At 32.7% G+C, this 16,199-nt stretch overlaps 1 protein-coding gene across 3 annotated transcripts; it reads left to right on the forward strand.

Moving 5' to 3' along the window:
* Nucleotides 1-7,049: 7,049 nt before the first annotated feature.
* On the forward strand, nucleotides 7,050-14,776 carry LOC146883284 (uncharacterized). 3 transcript variants are annotated; one of them, XR_014985161.1, is made up of 5 exons: nucleotides 7,438-7,732; nucleotides 7,847-7,918; nucleotides 8,036-9,721; nucleotides 9,814-13,324; nucleotides 13,427-14,776. XR_014985161.1 is itself a non-coding variant. In XM_085667773.1 (4 exons), exons 1-4 carry the CDS (start codon nucleotides 7,516-7,518, stop codon nucleotides 10,194-10,196), a joined length of 2,358 nt encoding a protein of 785 aa, XP_085523899.1. In that variant the 5' UTR covers nucleotides 7,438-7,515; the 3' UTR covers nucleotides 10,197-14,776. The 3 variants fall into 3 exon arrangements, 2 of the variants coding, with proteins under 2 accessions (XP_085523900.1, XP_085523899.1); XM_085667773.1 differs by having other exon boundaries at nucleotides 9,814-14,776; XM_085667774.1 differs by lacking the exon at nucleotides 7,847-7,918 and having other exon boundaries at nucleotides 7,050-7,518; nucleotides 9,814-14,776.
* The last annotated feature ends 1,423 nt before the right edge of the window (nucleotides 14,777-16,199 follow it).

Here is a 16,199-nt window from a genome sequence, read left to right on the forward strand (position 1 = left end):
AATAAATTCATTGAAAATAATATCATTTTTAAGTTGTGAAAAATTAATCATAATACATATAATAACATTAATAAATTTTGGATTCAAATTTGAAATCGTAACAGACAGTAAAAAAAAAAGAATGTGATAACAAAAATTAGATGTAACATTTAAAATGAAAAATATATACAAAAAGTTAATTTTTGTAATAAATACTTTAATATTTCTGATAAAAATATATAAATTCAAATATTCAAAAAAATTTGATGACCCATAATGATATAATAATATATTATAAAATATAATAATATGTAATAATGTAATTATAAAATATAATAATATTAATATAATTAAAATATAAGGTAAAAAATAAAAATTATAAATTTTTTAAACTTTTAAAGATATGGAAATAATTAACTATTTCAATTTCAATATTATTGCAAGATTAAAATTTATATATCGTGAAAATTGGAATTCGAAATATATACAGTAACATTTTCTCTAAAAGCAATTACCAAACTGAAACTTTAGAATGAAATTGGTACTATTTAACTAATTAAACAAAAAATATACCAATAAAATTTAAATTTTAACATTCAAAAAAAAAATTGTAAATTAGTGTAGGTTTTTCAATAAATTCTTATAATGTCTCTAAACAACTTTCAAATATTTTTAACTTATAAGAAAGGTTCGTATTTTATATATTATCAAAATATGAAAAATGATAAATTAAACAAATTTAATGGAAATACATTAATATTCACAATTAAAAACAATAAAAGTTAAAAATATGATATAGAAAATAAATAAGTAATATAATATTTAGGAACAAAAGCTCTATGGTTTTTAATAATATAATAATATATTAACATATTAGTCCTAATATAATAATAATAGTAAAAATAATTAAAATATGGTGTAAAATAATAAATAAATAATTGTAAAATTTAAATATGAATTTTTAAATATTTTTAAATAATTTTCACATATTTTTGACATTTTACACAAACTTAAACAATAATTTAAAAAATAATTTTTATAACATAGATATTGGTATATCATTAAAAGTTAAAATTATACATTCTTAAAATTTTTAAAAATATAAAAATCACTAATGATCTCGATTTCAATATTTTTTTTTTCTAAATTAGGATATATATTGTCAAATTTGAAATTCAAAATATATAGTAATAAAGTTTGAATTTAAATTCTAAATTTTAAAAGCTATAAAATATGGGAGCAAAGTTAAAATTTGAAATTCAAAATCCAAAAAAATTGTGAAAAAAGGACTCCAATAGAAGAGTCTATCAAACGTCTAACCTTTGTATTTTTGCATAGTGTACTATTTATATTTGTTTACATAGTCTACATTTTGTAAGTTTTGATTGTTTACTATTTATATTTTGTTTGCAGTCTAACATTTGTATCTTTAAAGAATCTACTATTTATATTTAGGTGTAATTAGTCGGATAATACTCACTTTTGTTTGGATATGTCAGTTTCATACCCACTTTTAAAAATGTGTCAATTGGGTTCTAACTTTGAAAAAAATATCTCAATCAGGTCCCTTTGAGAAAAAAAAAAAGTATTAACGCCATTAATGGTATCAACGATATTTAAAATGACTTACAAGAGTGAAAGGAACCTAATTGAGACATTTTTTCAAAAGTTGGGATTCGATTGACACATTTTTAAAAGTGACTACCAAACTGACACATATGAAGAGACTCAGTACTATCTGACTAATTAAACATTAAATTTATATGCACGATCTATCATTTGTAGCTTTATATAGTTTACTCTTCACAATTTTTGTATCGTCTAATGTTTGTATCTTTATTAAGTCTACTCAACAATTTCTATATCGTCCATCAATTTTATTATTAGAGGAGCAACTATTATATTTTTCTACATTTTTTACTCAATATTTCATTCAAAATTAAATTTGATTTCTTAATTTTAATTAACTAAATCTTAATATATTATTTAAAATAGTTATATATAACACATTTTATTAAAAATATATATAAATAATTTAAATACATTTTTATTATAAAATCAATTAAAATATTATTATTGAATTTTATAAAATAAAATTTATATTAAATTTAATTATACTTTTATAATTTCAAATTAATTTAATAAATATACTATAATTTTTAATTTTAAAATTTGATATCCCGTGTGTTGCACGGGTAGAAATACTATTTATTCAATATTCAAAATAAAAATATTGACGTATCAGATACGTGTTATATCCGATACACATATCAAATACGTGTCATATCTGATATACGTATTGTATAGTATCATCTCCGATACACATCTCGTATTATTGTGGATACAATTTCATAACTTTTAGGCTTAAATAGTCAGTTGGTCCTAGTTTTGGTCGACTTTTTTCACTTTGGTCCTACTTTTGAAATTGTTTTTAATTTGGTTCTATCTTTCGTTAAATTTTTTCAATTAACTCCTTTTCCTTAACTTCGTCTAAATTGTTAACAGAATAATGACTAGTGTGATTCTTTTGTGTGACGTGGATTACTATTTAGTGACATGTTCGTTTCCACTGTATGCATAAACCAGATATTATAATTGAAAGTTAGGGTTTGTGTGTTCTTGAATTGTGGTTGTCTTCCATCCATCTTCAGCTGAAAAGAAATGTCTCGTGGGGCATCTTCCTCTTCTTGCAATAGCTGGGTTCACCAAACTTGCAATTCATGTCATGGTGGTTATAGGATTTCAGGCTCACTCCCACTTTGCGATTGCGGATACATTACAGTGGTGCGCACATCTAGAAATAAACAATTATAAATTAAAATAATCCATCGAATGCATAAACAAAAGCGTTAATAAACCCTAATCATCAACACTAATAACAATCAATAGTCAGCAAAAATCAAACCCTAAACCAAAATCTACCTCCGTGATGAACACCTTCAACCCTCCGCGAACGATTCTTCAACAATCAGCGTCAATATTGGATGACAGAAATTGATATGAGATAGCCAATTGAAGGATATCCCCAAATCGACGAACAAATCCCCAATTCGAAACCAAATCCCCAATTCCACAAACACAACCCTAAACCCAATTCAATTAACCTTAAACCCTAAATAATTCTGCAATTACAATTAAATGGCCAACACAGTGAAATAACAGACATGTCACTGAACAATGTTCCACGTCACACAAAATAACCACACTGACCACTGTTCTGTTAATCATTTAGACGGAGTTAACGAAAAGGAGTTAATTGAAAAAATTTAGCGAAAGGTAGGACCAAATTGAAAACAATTTCAAAAGTAGGACCAAAGTGAAAAAAGTTGACTAAAACTAAGACCAAATGACTATTTAAGGCTAACTTTTAAGACCTTTAAATAGGTTGAATTTAAGGTAAGCTAATCTCTTTCAAAATAGTTCATTTTTCAAATATTTTTCTTAGACAATGCAATTCAAATTTATTGAATCATATTTTTCTTATTTGAATAAAATATATTTCAATTACGATCAAATTCAAAAAAAAATTTAGATATTAACAAATTATTAATAATTCAAGAATATTGGTATTGATGATATATTTTAATTAATCTTCTTTATATTATTTTTCATTAAAATCTCATTTATAGTTTTTTCTATTGAAATTGACAAACTTTTTCTTGATTGTCGATATTATTTTCAATTAATATCGAATATAATTATTTAGTCTAAGATCAATTAGCTATTGATATAAAAAAAAATAATTAAAGACATCGACAAAAGAAAAACACGATAGATGTCAATGAAAAAAAATCTAATCTTCCAACTTTGACCAAAAAAATTGTGTCTAATATAAAGAAAGAAATAACAGTAATTGGAAACAATAAAACAGAATTCCTGTAATGTAAATAAAAATAATTCTTATTAACATCAATAAAAAACATAGTCTACATCGGTCGAAAGGTAGTTCACCCACTGTTGGCCAAGAAAATTGTAACTAACGCTGATAAAAAATAACTTCGGCATGTAGTGTCCAGAAAATACATATAACTGATGTTGGCTGAAAAGGACTTTGAATAACATCACATGAAAATAATTGGAAAAAAAAAAAACTAGTTTGACTTCACTCGAAAGACATGGATAATGTGGATCATCTTATCAATCTAGCCACCCCTGTTTACTTAGATCCCGATGAAAATCCAATCGTTGTACTTGTCTCACTTCTATTAAGAAAGACCAATTTTCATCAATGGCAACGCGAAATGCTTGTAACCCTAGAAACCAAGAACAAGGAAAGATTCGTCAACAACACTCTTCCTTGTCTTCTACGACGTTTGGTGGCGATCCAACTAAATGGTCATGCCCTAGCTCATACGTTTGATGGTGCCCTCCATCAAGCAATTTGTGATGTGGAAGACACTACGCTCGAGATTCAGAACGATCTTAAGGAAAGATTTTCCCATTCCTAAGTGTTGTGTAGCGGTTCTTCAATATCAAATCCAAAATTGTAAAGAAGGTGAGTCCACCGTTTCTGATGGAAAGAAATTGAGCTATACCGTTGAGCTATACCGTTTCTGATGTAAACATCTTATGGAAAGAAGGTGAGTCCACCGTTTTTTATGTAAAGATCTTATACAAAGAAATTGAGCTATACCGTTGCGTTTTGGCTAGTACTCACTCCATGCCTTGCTCTTGTGACCTCCTTCCTAGATTGCACATCTTAGTAGTTAATGTTTAGTGATCAATTTATAAACTAATTTTATTGGTAACTAAATTTTAGAAGTCAATTATAATTTTTTATTGATAATAGTGGCTATTTTAATAACCAATAATTTTTATTTTGTAAATTAAAATCTAAATTTGTCACTTTAGTGACAAACAATTTTTTATTACTAAAATTGATTATTAAGGGAAAATTTTCTTGTAGTAAAACAACATATTTTTTCATAAAACATTCACTACAAAAGCAAGTAGAATTATTGATGGTCAAAATTTGTGGGTAATCATAGAAATTTGTCAATAAATTACAATAAATTTTTTTATACAATTACCAACAAATTTATTAATGAATTTTACAAAAAATGAATTTTCAACGAATTAACCTATAGATTTTTGAAAAATTCAATTACCGACAAATTAAAAAAAAAAGAATCCATTATCGACTAATTTAAAAAAAAATCCATTTCTAGTAAATTTGTCGACAAATTTTAAAGAAAAATTAATTACTAATGAATTTATCGAAATATAGAACTACAATATGATCAAGGTCTAAAGCAAAAATTTTAGCATTAATTTTACCAAGACAAAAATACTCATTAATAATAAATATTATAAATTATTGATGAATTTTATCAACAAATTTACTATCAACATAGAATTTTGTCAACGATAAAATTTTTAATTTATCAATGAATGTCATCGAAAATATTATTTTGTTTGTAATTAATATTATAAAATATGTTGATAAAATCGATTAGTAAATTTCATTTCCCGACGAATTTATATTCCTTTTGTTTGTACTTTCGCATTTTCTAATTGTCACTAAAATAAATTACCCTCTTTAAATTTCTTATTGGTGACGAAACTTCCTTAACAAAAGTTTTTTTTTTTTTAATTTAATATATTTTACTTTTTAAATTTGTCTATTCATTGATAAATAATTTTTTACATCAATAAAACAATTTTATTTGAAGATCTCTATTACTCATCCAACTAAAAATAACTTGATGTATGCTAAAATATTGAATAGAAACGAATACAAAACGTTGATGTGAAACTTTAAAATATTCACTTAAAACAACTTCGAATCAACGCATAACCAATCTAAAATAGCTAAAATTTGTAAAAGAAAAGTAAATAAAAGATGAAGAAATCTTGTTCAAGTTAGAATAAATATGTTTTGAATTTCAACCAGTAGGTTTTGATTTTGGTTCTCAATTTATATTTCTTTTAAATCTTTCAAAAATGGAAAATTATTAATTTGATATCCTTTTAGAATGCTTATTTATTTGTTTAACGAGAAGATAAGTGATCATTCTAACCGATATCTATTTATGAAATGATGTGAACATTTGTAATAACTATATAATTCTTTGATGAGAAAATAGTGTAAAAGTATAATTACCTTGAACATGATTTTCATTTTCATCTCCAATTTCCGTAAAATCTTGTAGGTCAGTTGTCTGACAGGTGAAGGATTACATATTGCTCAACTCAATACATAAGTATTTTGGAATGGAAAGTGATATACTCACATGTAGAATTTGATTACTTCTCTCACAATCATACGTGACACTGCCTTGCTTTTTTCTTTTAATTTTTAATGAAATTTCACAGACAGAGTTTGAAAGGCAGAAAGAATTTGAAGATCCATGAACAAAGTGTGAGACTGAAACTCGTCCGTGTTCGTTTTTTCGAACTAGTCTTTCTCTTTTTCAACCTCGCGTACACTTCTTGAATCGCTGTTGTTGGTGTGCAATATATTTTTGTTGTTAAAGTGTTGTTCTTTAACTCAACTGCTGATGTTCCTCTCCAACCAGTGATCTTCTTCTTAATACATGAAAATAAGAGTTGACTAATTAAGTGTACTTTTCGATATACATTGAAGACGACGGTAAAAGATATATCCACACTGGAAGGGGCATTGAAAGAAATTGCATGAAGGGCAGAAAGTCAATCAATTAGCACTGCACTTTCTCATACGGATTCCTCATTGAATGCACTTCACACACATTTTCATCTTTCTACAAACATGGACCCTTCAACCAATCCTATCATAATTATTTTGCAGAAACCTTTACATACATTCAATCAAATAAGAATAATGTTCCATGTGCAAACGAGTGTGTAAGTAGGATGATTGAGCACAAAAAAGTGAATGCATGAAAAGTGAATTTACGTCTAAGTCCATCGGCAATGCATTAAAGAGAGTGCACCAACCTCAGAAGTGCTGAACATTGGTAAAATAAATACACAGGGGCCATGGGTCCAAGCTATTAGGTGTAAACTAGTTGGTATTATAAATGTATCATATATATCTTTCAACCAATCCTATTAACTCTTCTGAAAAACCGCGTCTTTGGACTTCCATTTTTTCGCTGAAAACGGTTGAGAAGAATTTTGAAAGCATGTTTCCATGGGTCACTATTATATAGTTGATGAGTTACAGAAGGCATTTGAATCAGGAACTATTACTACTTATAGTCTTTTATATGATATCATCTGTTATTGGTGGCGCCATACATTCTTCTTCCATGAATCAGGAACGAGAGGCTTTGCTTCACAGCGGTTGGTGGAATGATTACCCAAATATCACAAACCATTGTGATTGGGACGGTATCTCTTGCAATCTAGCAGGAAATGTTATTATTATTGGTGGTTCAACGATGAACATTCCTTCATCAAAAGAATTGCTTTGGATTGAGAAGTTGAACGTCACTGCCTTCCCCAATTTAGAGTATCTGTATCTAGATGGAATGGGTCTTGGAGGAAGCATCCCCACAGAAATAGGGTCACTTACAAACCTTACCTATCTCATCTTGTCTAACAATCATCTCCATGGTAACCTCTTCTAATTCTCTTCATTTCATTCTTACAAATTCTAACTCTCTCTGTCTTCCTCCAACTGCAGGATCAATACCACCGCAACTTGGTAACTTGACACAATTGCAGATGTTATATCTCTCTGAGAATTCTTTAACAGGTTTAATCCCATCTACACTTGGTAATTTGAAGAACTTGCGTGCTCTCCTTCTTCATGCAAACAAACTTCAAGGTAATAACATGTAATTATATTTCTCTCATTTCTCATGTAATTTAATCATCTCTTTCTTGCCAACAATAGAATCTAACCATCTCTTTCTTGTTTCTTGTTCTGATCCAATTGTAGGTTCAGTACCACCACAACTTGGTAACTTGACACAATTGACGAACTTATTTCTCTGTGATAATTCTTTATCAGGTTTAATCCCATCTACATTGGCTTAATTGATGAGTTTGCAATTTCTCTATCTTGAATCAAACAAATTTGAAAATACCTTAATGGTTAAAACTATTTCTTACTCTCATCCAATTGCAGGTTTAATACCACCGGAACTTGGTAACTTGACACAATTGGAGGTCTTATTTCTATGTAAGAATTCTCTAGCAGGTTCAATCCCATCTACATTGGGTCAATTGATCAATTTGCAATATCTTTATCTTGAATCAAACAAACTTGAAGGCAGGATTCCGACAGAATTAGGGAATTTGACAAAATTACAAATATTACTTCTCTCGGGTAATTCACTCACAGGTTCAATTCCTCCTGCTTTTGGTCAACTAAAGAACTTTCAATCTAACCAAATTACTGGTCCTATACCAGTAGAGTTTGGAAATTTAAATAGTTTACAAAGATTACATCTCTCATATAATTCCCTCAACGGTTCAATCCCTCATAGTTTAGGCCGGTTGGAGAATTTGGCACACCTCTACCTTGATTCTAATATATTACAAGGGCACATACCCGAAGAATTAGGAAATCTGACCAAATTACAAGTTTTGCAACTTTCTCATAATAAGATTTCAGGTTTATTACCTCCAAAACTTTTGCAAATGGAAAAAATGTCCTCTTTATATCTCTCGTCAAATCAGTTATGTGGTTCAATACCATTAAAAACCATGAAATGTCCCTATTATACAGCAGTTGATTTGAGCCATAACTTATTTAATGGGACAATAACCTCTGAAATTGGTTGTATAAATGACCTCAGTCTGAGTCACAACTTTCTTGTTGGTGAGATTCCATTTCTTTTTAGAAGAAGCTTCATACTTAGTCGATTGGATCTTAGTTATAATAATTTTTCGGGCAAAATACACAAGGAACTTGCTAGTCTATCATACATAAACCTTGCATACAATTCCTTTGACTTCTCACAAGACCTTGACATAAAATCAAACCTACCAGATTACTGCTATTTCCAGGAAGACTCATTAATCAATGATCACCACATGCCCAATTTCACATACTGCCACTTGCTGCACCAAACAAATCCTCAAACTAGGAAAAGTAAGCCTGTGATCATGCTAATTGTTCTTCCTATCATTTTCTTCATTCTTTTATTACTCCTTTCAATATTATATTTCTCAAGATGTAAGCCTAAGAAAAAGTGTGAAGGAATAGCAACAAAGAATGGAGACTTGTTTTCTATATGGAACTATGATGGTAAAATTGCATTTGAGGATATCATTGAAGCAACTGAAGACTTTGACCTCAAGTACTGTATTGGGACTGGCGCATATGGTAGTGTTTACAGAGCACAACTACCCAGTGGAAATATTGTTGCGTTAAAAAAGCTCCACCGTGTGGAATCTCAAAACCCATCATTTGACAAAAGTTTTGGAAATGAGGTGAAGATGTTAACAGAAATCCGTCATAAAAATATCGTAAAGCTTCATGGCTATTGCCTCCACAACCGGTGTATGTTTCTTGTATATGAATACATGGAAAGAGGTAGTCTGTTTTATATTTTGAATAACGAGGTTGAAGCTGTGGAGCTGAATTGGAGTAAGAGGGTGAATATCATTAAAGGGATAGCAAAGGCTTTATCCTACATGCATCATGATTGCAGCCCACCAATTGTTCATCGAGATGTAACAAGTAGCAATGTTCTATTAAACTCACAATTAGAGGCTTATGTCTCAGACTTTGGCACAGCTAGACTCCTTGATCCTGATTCTTCAAATCAAACCTTGGTAGTTGGCACCTATGGCTACATTGCTCCAGGTGAATGCTATTTTCTATTACAAAACAACAATATCTTTTTGTAGAACTTTTATAATTGGAATTAACTTTCTTTACTTTTTTGTTCACAACAGAGCTAGCTTATACATTGAGCGTGACAAAGAAGTGCGATGTTTATAGTTTCGGAGTGGTGACTTTGGAAACATTAATGGGGATACATCCCAAAGAGATAATCTCATTGTTATCAAACCCAACTACTCAAAATATGTTTGTGAAAGATCTCTTGGATTCGCGTCTTCCTTTCCCTCTTAGGAAGGAAGCTCAAGATATAAGTCTTGTGATAACACTAGCATTATCATGTTTGTGCTCAAAACCAAACTTGAGGCCATCAATGCAACAAGTGGTTGAGAAACTCTCAAGTTTCAAACTACCATTATCTTTACCTTTCCATGAAGTTTTGATCTATCAGTTGATGAGTCAAGACATGTGCCATCTTTTATCCAATTGTCAAGAGTGAACTCTATTGAGCCAAAGTTGAGGAAAGTAATAATGCTCTGCATATTAAGAACACTAACTTTTCTTTTATTGAATTCAAAAAGGTACACGTTATTGTTGTTTGTTTTCTCATTTCCATAGCGCTGATTCTTTTAAAGACATCTGTAACACTTTAAACCAAATAGCATCGATAGACGTATAAAAGGCAATGTGTGTTGCGAACATACAAATATTCATCCAGGTCCGTCGTTCCATCATATTTATCAAACGTTTCCATCTTTCAGTGATCTAGTGGAAGGGAGTCCACAATTCCCACAGTGAAAGTGTGTATTTCGACTGTATCCACAATGGTTGTGGCGGACGGGTTATAGTCTTTACTGGCCTTCTTACTTCCTTATTGGGTCGTTTGCTCATGTTCCGCACGGGGTTGCTTAGTTGGCCCCGGTTGGGTTGGAGTCGATGAGGTGGGGCCTTTGTTATTCATATGTTGTCTGCACGCCTTTTCTTCATCTCTTCCATACTCTTAAAGGTAGGTCTAGGCCCATTCTTGCAGCTTAGAATCTAAGGAATTCAAATCTAATATGATTCCTCCACTCCTAGTTGAATGAATCCTTGCTTTAATTTACAAGACTTTCACCGAAGACTCCTTTTAAATCACGTGGAAGCCTTTAACTAGAGTGTGATGATTTGTTTTGACTTGAAACCAATTTTCCAACTTAATCCAAACCAGCTAAGTAGATGAGTGGTCAATTCATCACTAAGCATAAATCAAAACAAACTATTAATGATAGCATAGATAAATATCCAAGAAGTAGGAGTACAAAGAATTAGAGTTGGTTACATCTAACCTCAACACGAGAGAGTTCAACTACTTATAAAATATTATAATACAATTCCAACAACATCTACATATAGGATTTACAATAAAAGTATCTCTCTCTTGTCTCAGAGACCTATTCCTACTCTGCTATTGCATATTTGAGCCTCCACAATACCTAAAATGAGGAAATGAGGTCTTCATTTATATAAAGTGCTCAGCCCAACTTTTTGCACTCAACGACAAAGGTTTCCTTTATGGAGGATTTTCTTATCAATTCAGCCCCTTGTTCTCGTGCTTAGCATTTTACCTTTCCTTTATGGGAAGGTTTTCTTGACTGTTCAACCTCATGCATTGGTGTTCCATCTTTCCTTGCAAAAAGGGTTCACTCATGTGGCTCAACTTCAATTTGTTGTGCTCAACTAGGAAGTCAAAATATGATATCCTATCTTTTCTACTTCCATGACTCAACACCAATAATTGTGGCTCAACTACATACTTGATATTTTCTTTTATATTCACTACAAAATAACCAAATATCATTAAAATTCATAAAACTTCAATTCATAATACCTTATTCAGTATCATAAGTCAAAAAGGATTGTTTTCCCCTTAAATATAATCATTTAATACATGTCTAATTGTCAAATTTGATATGAAATTCAAGGTATCATGGACATTTTTCACCGTTGCTTACACCTTTCTTCATAACTCCCTCCATTGTTATGAAAAGGTTAATCTTTGAGGTTAACCTTTTCACCGTGTATACCAGATGATGCTGAGGTGAAAAGGTTAATCCTTGAGGAAGAACACAAGAGTCGTCTTAGCATGCATCCTAGCATGACTAAGATGTACCAAGATCTCAATGAGACTTTCTGGTGGCAAGGAATGAAGAAGGATGTGGCTCAGTTTGTATCAGCCTGCCTAACCTGTCAAAAGGCGAAGGTGGAGCATCAGAGACCTGGTGGGATCCTACAGCCCTTGGATATACCGGTGTGGAAATGGGATAGCATCTCGATGGACTTTGTGACCCATTTGCCATGAACTTTTAGGGGGCATGATATCATCTGGTTCATAGTGGACCGACTGACCAAGAGTGTTCATTTCTTGGCGATGAACCTAAGGATGTCCATGGCCAAGTTGGCCCAATTGTACATTAAGGAAATTGTGAGGTTGCATGGAGTACCTCCGAGCATTGTATCAGACAGAGATCTGCGATTCACTTCCCAGTTTTGGCAAACTTTGCAGAGTGCTCTGGCTAGCAAACTAACTATGAGCTCAGCCTATCATCCTCAGACCGATGGCCAGTCTGAGAAGACGATTCAGTCGCTTGAGGACTTGTTGAGAACATGCGTACTGGATCACTTGGGTGTTTAGGATGAAGTCCTACCTTTGATAGAGTTCACCTACAACAACAACTTTCATGCGAGCATTGGCATGACGCCATATGAGGCTCTATACGGTAGGAAGGGTAGGACTCCTCTGTGTTGGTATCAAGATGGGGAAACAATGCTTATCGGACTAGAGTTGTTAGAACAGACCACCGAGAATGTGAGAATGGTGAGAGACAGAATGTAGGCTTCACAAAGTAGACAAAAGGCTTATGCAGACCGCAGAAGGAGACCCTTGGAGTTCGCGGTTAGAGATCATGTATTCTTGAGGGTGACCCGAACCACTAGTGTAGGAAGGGCTCTTCGCTCAATGAAGCTCTCTCCTAAGTTCCTTGGCCCTTATCAGATCTCGAGGAGGATTGGGCCAGTGACTTATGAGATTGCCTTGCCTCCTCAGTTGGCAAATCTTCATCCGGTATTTCACGTGTCACAGTTGAGGAAGTACGTGTTTGATCCATCTCATGTGTTGGAAGCAAAGGATGTACAAAATCAGAGAGCATCTCACTATAGAAGTACCACCCGTGGCTTTAGAGGATAGTTGAGTAGAGGAACGTCGAGGAAAACCGGTCCGCCTTGTCAAGGTCATCTGAGATCGGAGGACAGGTGACTTTACGTGGGAGTTAGAGGAGGATATGAGGAAGTCACATCCACATCTATTTTTCTGGTAAGTTTTCATTTTCGAGGTCGAAAATTTTTGTTGTTGGGGAGAATGTAAGGCCCAATTATTTCTGCCCTAATGTTTTAAGGGCTAGTCTTATATATGTTGGGCCTAAGGGCTGGCCCATAAGGTGCTAAGGCCCCTAAAGCTGTCAGGGTCTCCCATTCAGCTCTCACTTTCGCAAGCAGCCCCTCATACGCTCCCCTTCCTTTATAGAAGCTCTGCTAGGGTTTCGAGATCCATTCATCCTCAAGCAAGTTCAACTCATTTTCCACCCACGTAAGGTGATTCTTCTCCGTATCTCCCTTACTTTCAACTCTGTAGTCGTACTTCTACTTAGGGTTCACATTGGTAACCCGTCTTGAACCTGCTCCATTATTTTTCAGCTCTCGAGTACGTTCTTAGAGTTGCGGTGCTCACTGTTTAGCGCCAAAGTGCTCTTGTTAGCCCCTTTCCAGGTAAGGGAAGTTAGGGTTTACTGTTTTCTTGCGTTTTTCCCACTTGCTTTGGTTATGTTCCGTGAGTTTGATGTTTGCTTGCCATTATAATTGTTTGGGAGCTGTTAAAACATGGTTTGATTCGATTGGATGCATGTTGCCTGCACGAACAGTGGAGGGTTCTGGTTTTCTCGCCCAAGCGAGTGTGTCTAGGCAAGATTAGCAATAACTCGCCCAGGCTGCTTGCGTGAGCTGTCGCTCAGGCGACGAGCTCCTGTTTTGAGCGAGAGCCTGTCTCGCTCAAGCGATAAGGTCTCGCCTAAGCGAGAGGGTGCGACAGCGCCACTGTTCGTGGTTCGAGCCCTCGCCTAGGCGAAGGGAGCTCGCCTGAGCGAGGGAAACCTCTCGCCTGAGCAAGACCCTTTTGCCTGAGCGAGGAGTTGGGCGAGGAGTGTGTTTGCTCTGTGGTTTCTTTGTTTGTGGATGTTGGTCATATGTTTTGACTGATTTTACATTTTAAAGCATGAATTTAGTGATTTTGTATGAGCAAGATAAATTATGGTTTGTGGCTTATGAGTTTAACATGATTTGGGTATGATGTATATATGGAATGATTCACGGGCTAAAAATAATGAATTTTGGCATGGTTTTGGAATGGAAAATGATTGAAGGTTGGTTATAAATGTTGGCATGAGATTTATATGCATGGCCAGTACATATTGGATGGTTAAACATGATTGACCAGTTGAGGGTGTTCAATTTGGGAAATACTTCACCGGTGTCGGTTAGTGATCTTGTGGGCATTTTGGAGAGGCTTCTGAAGGCTAAGGCAAAGAGGAACATAATGAGGTTGCCACGGAATGGTGATGTTCAGTTTACACATGCCAACATTAGCTACGCGCAGAGAGAGCTTGGGTATAAGCCGACCACAGATCTGCATAGTGGTTTGAAGAAATTTGTGCGGTGGTACTTGAATTACTATTCTGATGTGAAGAAAGCTGATGAGTGACTGATTCTTTTAACCATGTGATAATGTCTTTGAATTCTTGTTCGTTATGATTCTTGTGATTGTTCCTTAGCGTTTTTCTTTCGTTGTGCGATCACCGTGTTTCATGAGTCAAGGATGATGCCATATTAGGAGGATGTAGGAACCTTGTTTCCTGCCTGCATTGAGGAAGTTTTGTTGTTGGTGGAGATTAATGCCAAGAAAACCAGATACATCATATTCTCTTTTATTCTTTTTTTCCTGAATGTAATTGTTGTAGTTTTAGAAATGTAGCATTCATGACTGATAGAGCATTTGCTGATTGGTGGCAGTGTATAATAATTGTTAAGAAAATTTAGTAAAATCAGACGATAGTTTGAATTCCAGTTTTCTGACTGAATGAGTCAATAAGACATGTATTTTATTTGCTTATGTAATTTTTCAGCTATAAATGGACCCCTGTTTAATAATTCTTGCACAGCTCTGCTATTTTCTGTTGCTATTATTGCTAACATTTTGGCGGTGGTTCTAGGACACCAGACACCGTTTTCCTGAAAAGCCAGTCTGATTGTATGTGTTTATCAGCAGATTATTAGAAAGTTCTTGAATGTTAAGTGTAGCTACTGGATTTTTTTGTCAGATAAATGATTCATAAGTTGTAAGAAGTACTGACAGAGTTTCTTATGCTTTCTCATCATTTGAAGGGATTTGTTTCTGAAATTATGTTGCAATTTCATTGCATTTTGGTCTCTTGTTATCTAAAAATATTATTGCATTTTTCATAAATAGCACTTTTGCTTGTGTCCCCATGTTTTTGTTCACTAAGAACGGTTCTATGCATATGTTTTAAGTCTTTCTGTTAAGGACATTCTTTTAAATGTAAGTTGTCCATCTAATTTTTCTTTCTTTTCATCTCCCCTTTATATCTAATTTCTGAAATGTAACTTTTCATTTGAATATATATATATATATATATATATATATATATATATATATATATATATATATATATATATATATGTTTTTGACAAAGTACAATTGCAACTATGAAGTCTCAAGTTGTTTTTAAGTACTAAATGAGATAGTTTTTGGTGATTTTTATATTAGAAATCACTGACAGATTTAAACTGCCTAGTATGTCCAACCAAAAAGGTAAGATGCATGCCCCTAACCTCTTAATTTTCTCTAGGCTATATTACTCAGTTGGTTCTTTTACTTATTTTTTCTTTCATTGGTATACTTTTAACTCCTTTAATCCTGTACTCTTAAGACTACTCAAAAAATAGCTAAAATGAAGTGTTATATTAATAGTTTAAACAGACAAAATTATGTAAAACAGAAAAATGCTATCATTATTCTGCAACTATAACTAGAATTTTCTGAACATAAACAACCTCCTTTTTTAACCAACTCTACTGATATCAGAAAACTGTTACATAATGTTATTTTTTCTGAAGATTAATCCTGTTTGACTTTTTTTTGGCGGATACCCTGCTGTTTAACTATTAACATAGTATTAGATTCATGATCAATTTTGTTTAACTTTCTGGATTGTATTTTTGTTCAACTTTTTTCATCTGTATTTACAATATAATCAATGACTTTGATTTGCAGGCTGTTGAAATTCAAAGCTTCAGTTAAAGATGTTCTAGATACATAATCACTATTATAACTTAGTTGATGATAAACCATGTATAAAAGCAACACATTCACTACCAGATTTTACAACAATGGTGG

Source organism: Vigna unguiculata, chromosome 10 (assembly GCF_037176805.1).
Source record: "Vigna unguiculata cultivar grain cowpea cultivar isolate G323 ecotype 2 chromosome 10, ASM3717680v1, whole genome shotgun sequence".
NCBI classification, from domain to species: Eukaryota; Viridiplantae; Streptophyta; class Magnoliopsida; order Fabales; family Fabaceae; genus Vigna; species Vigna unguiculata.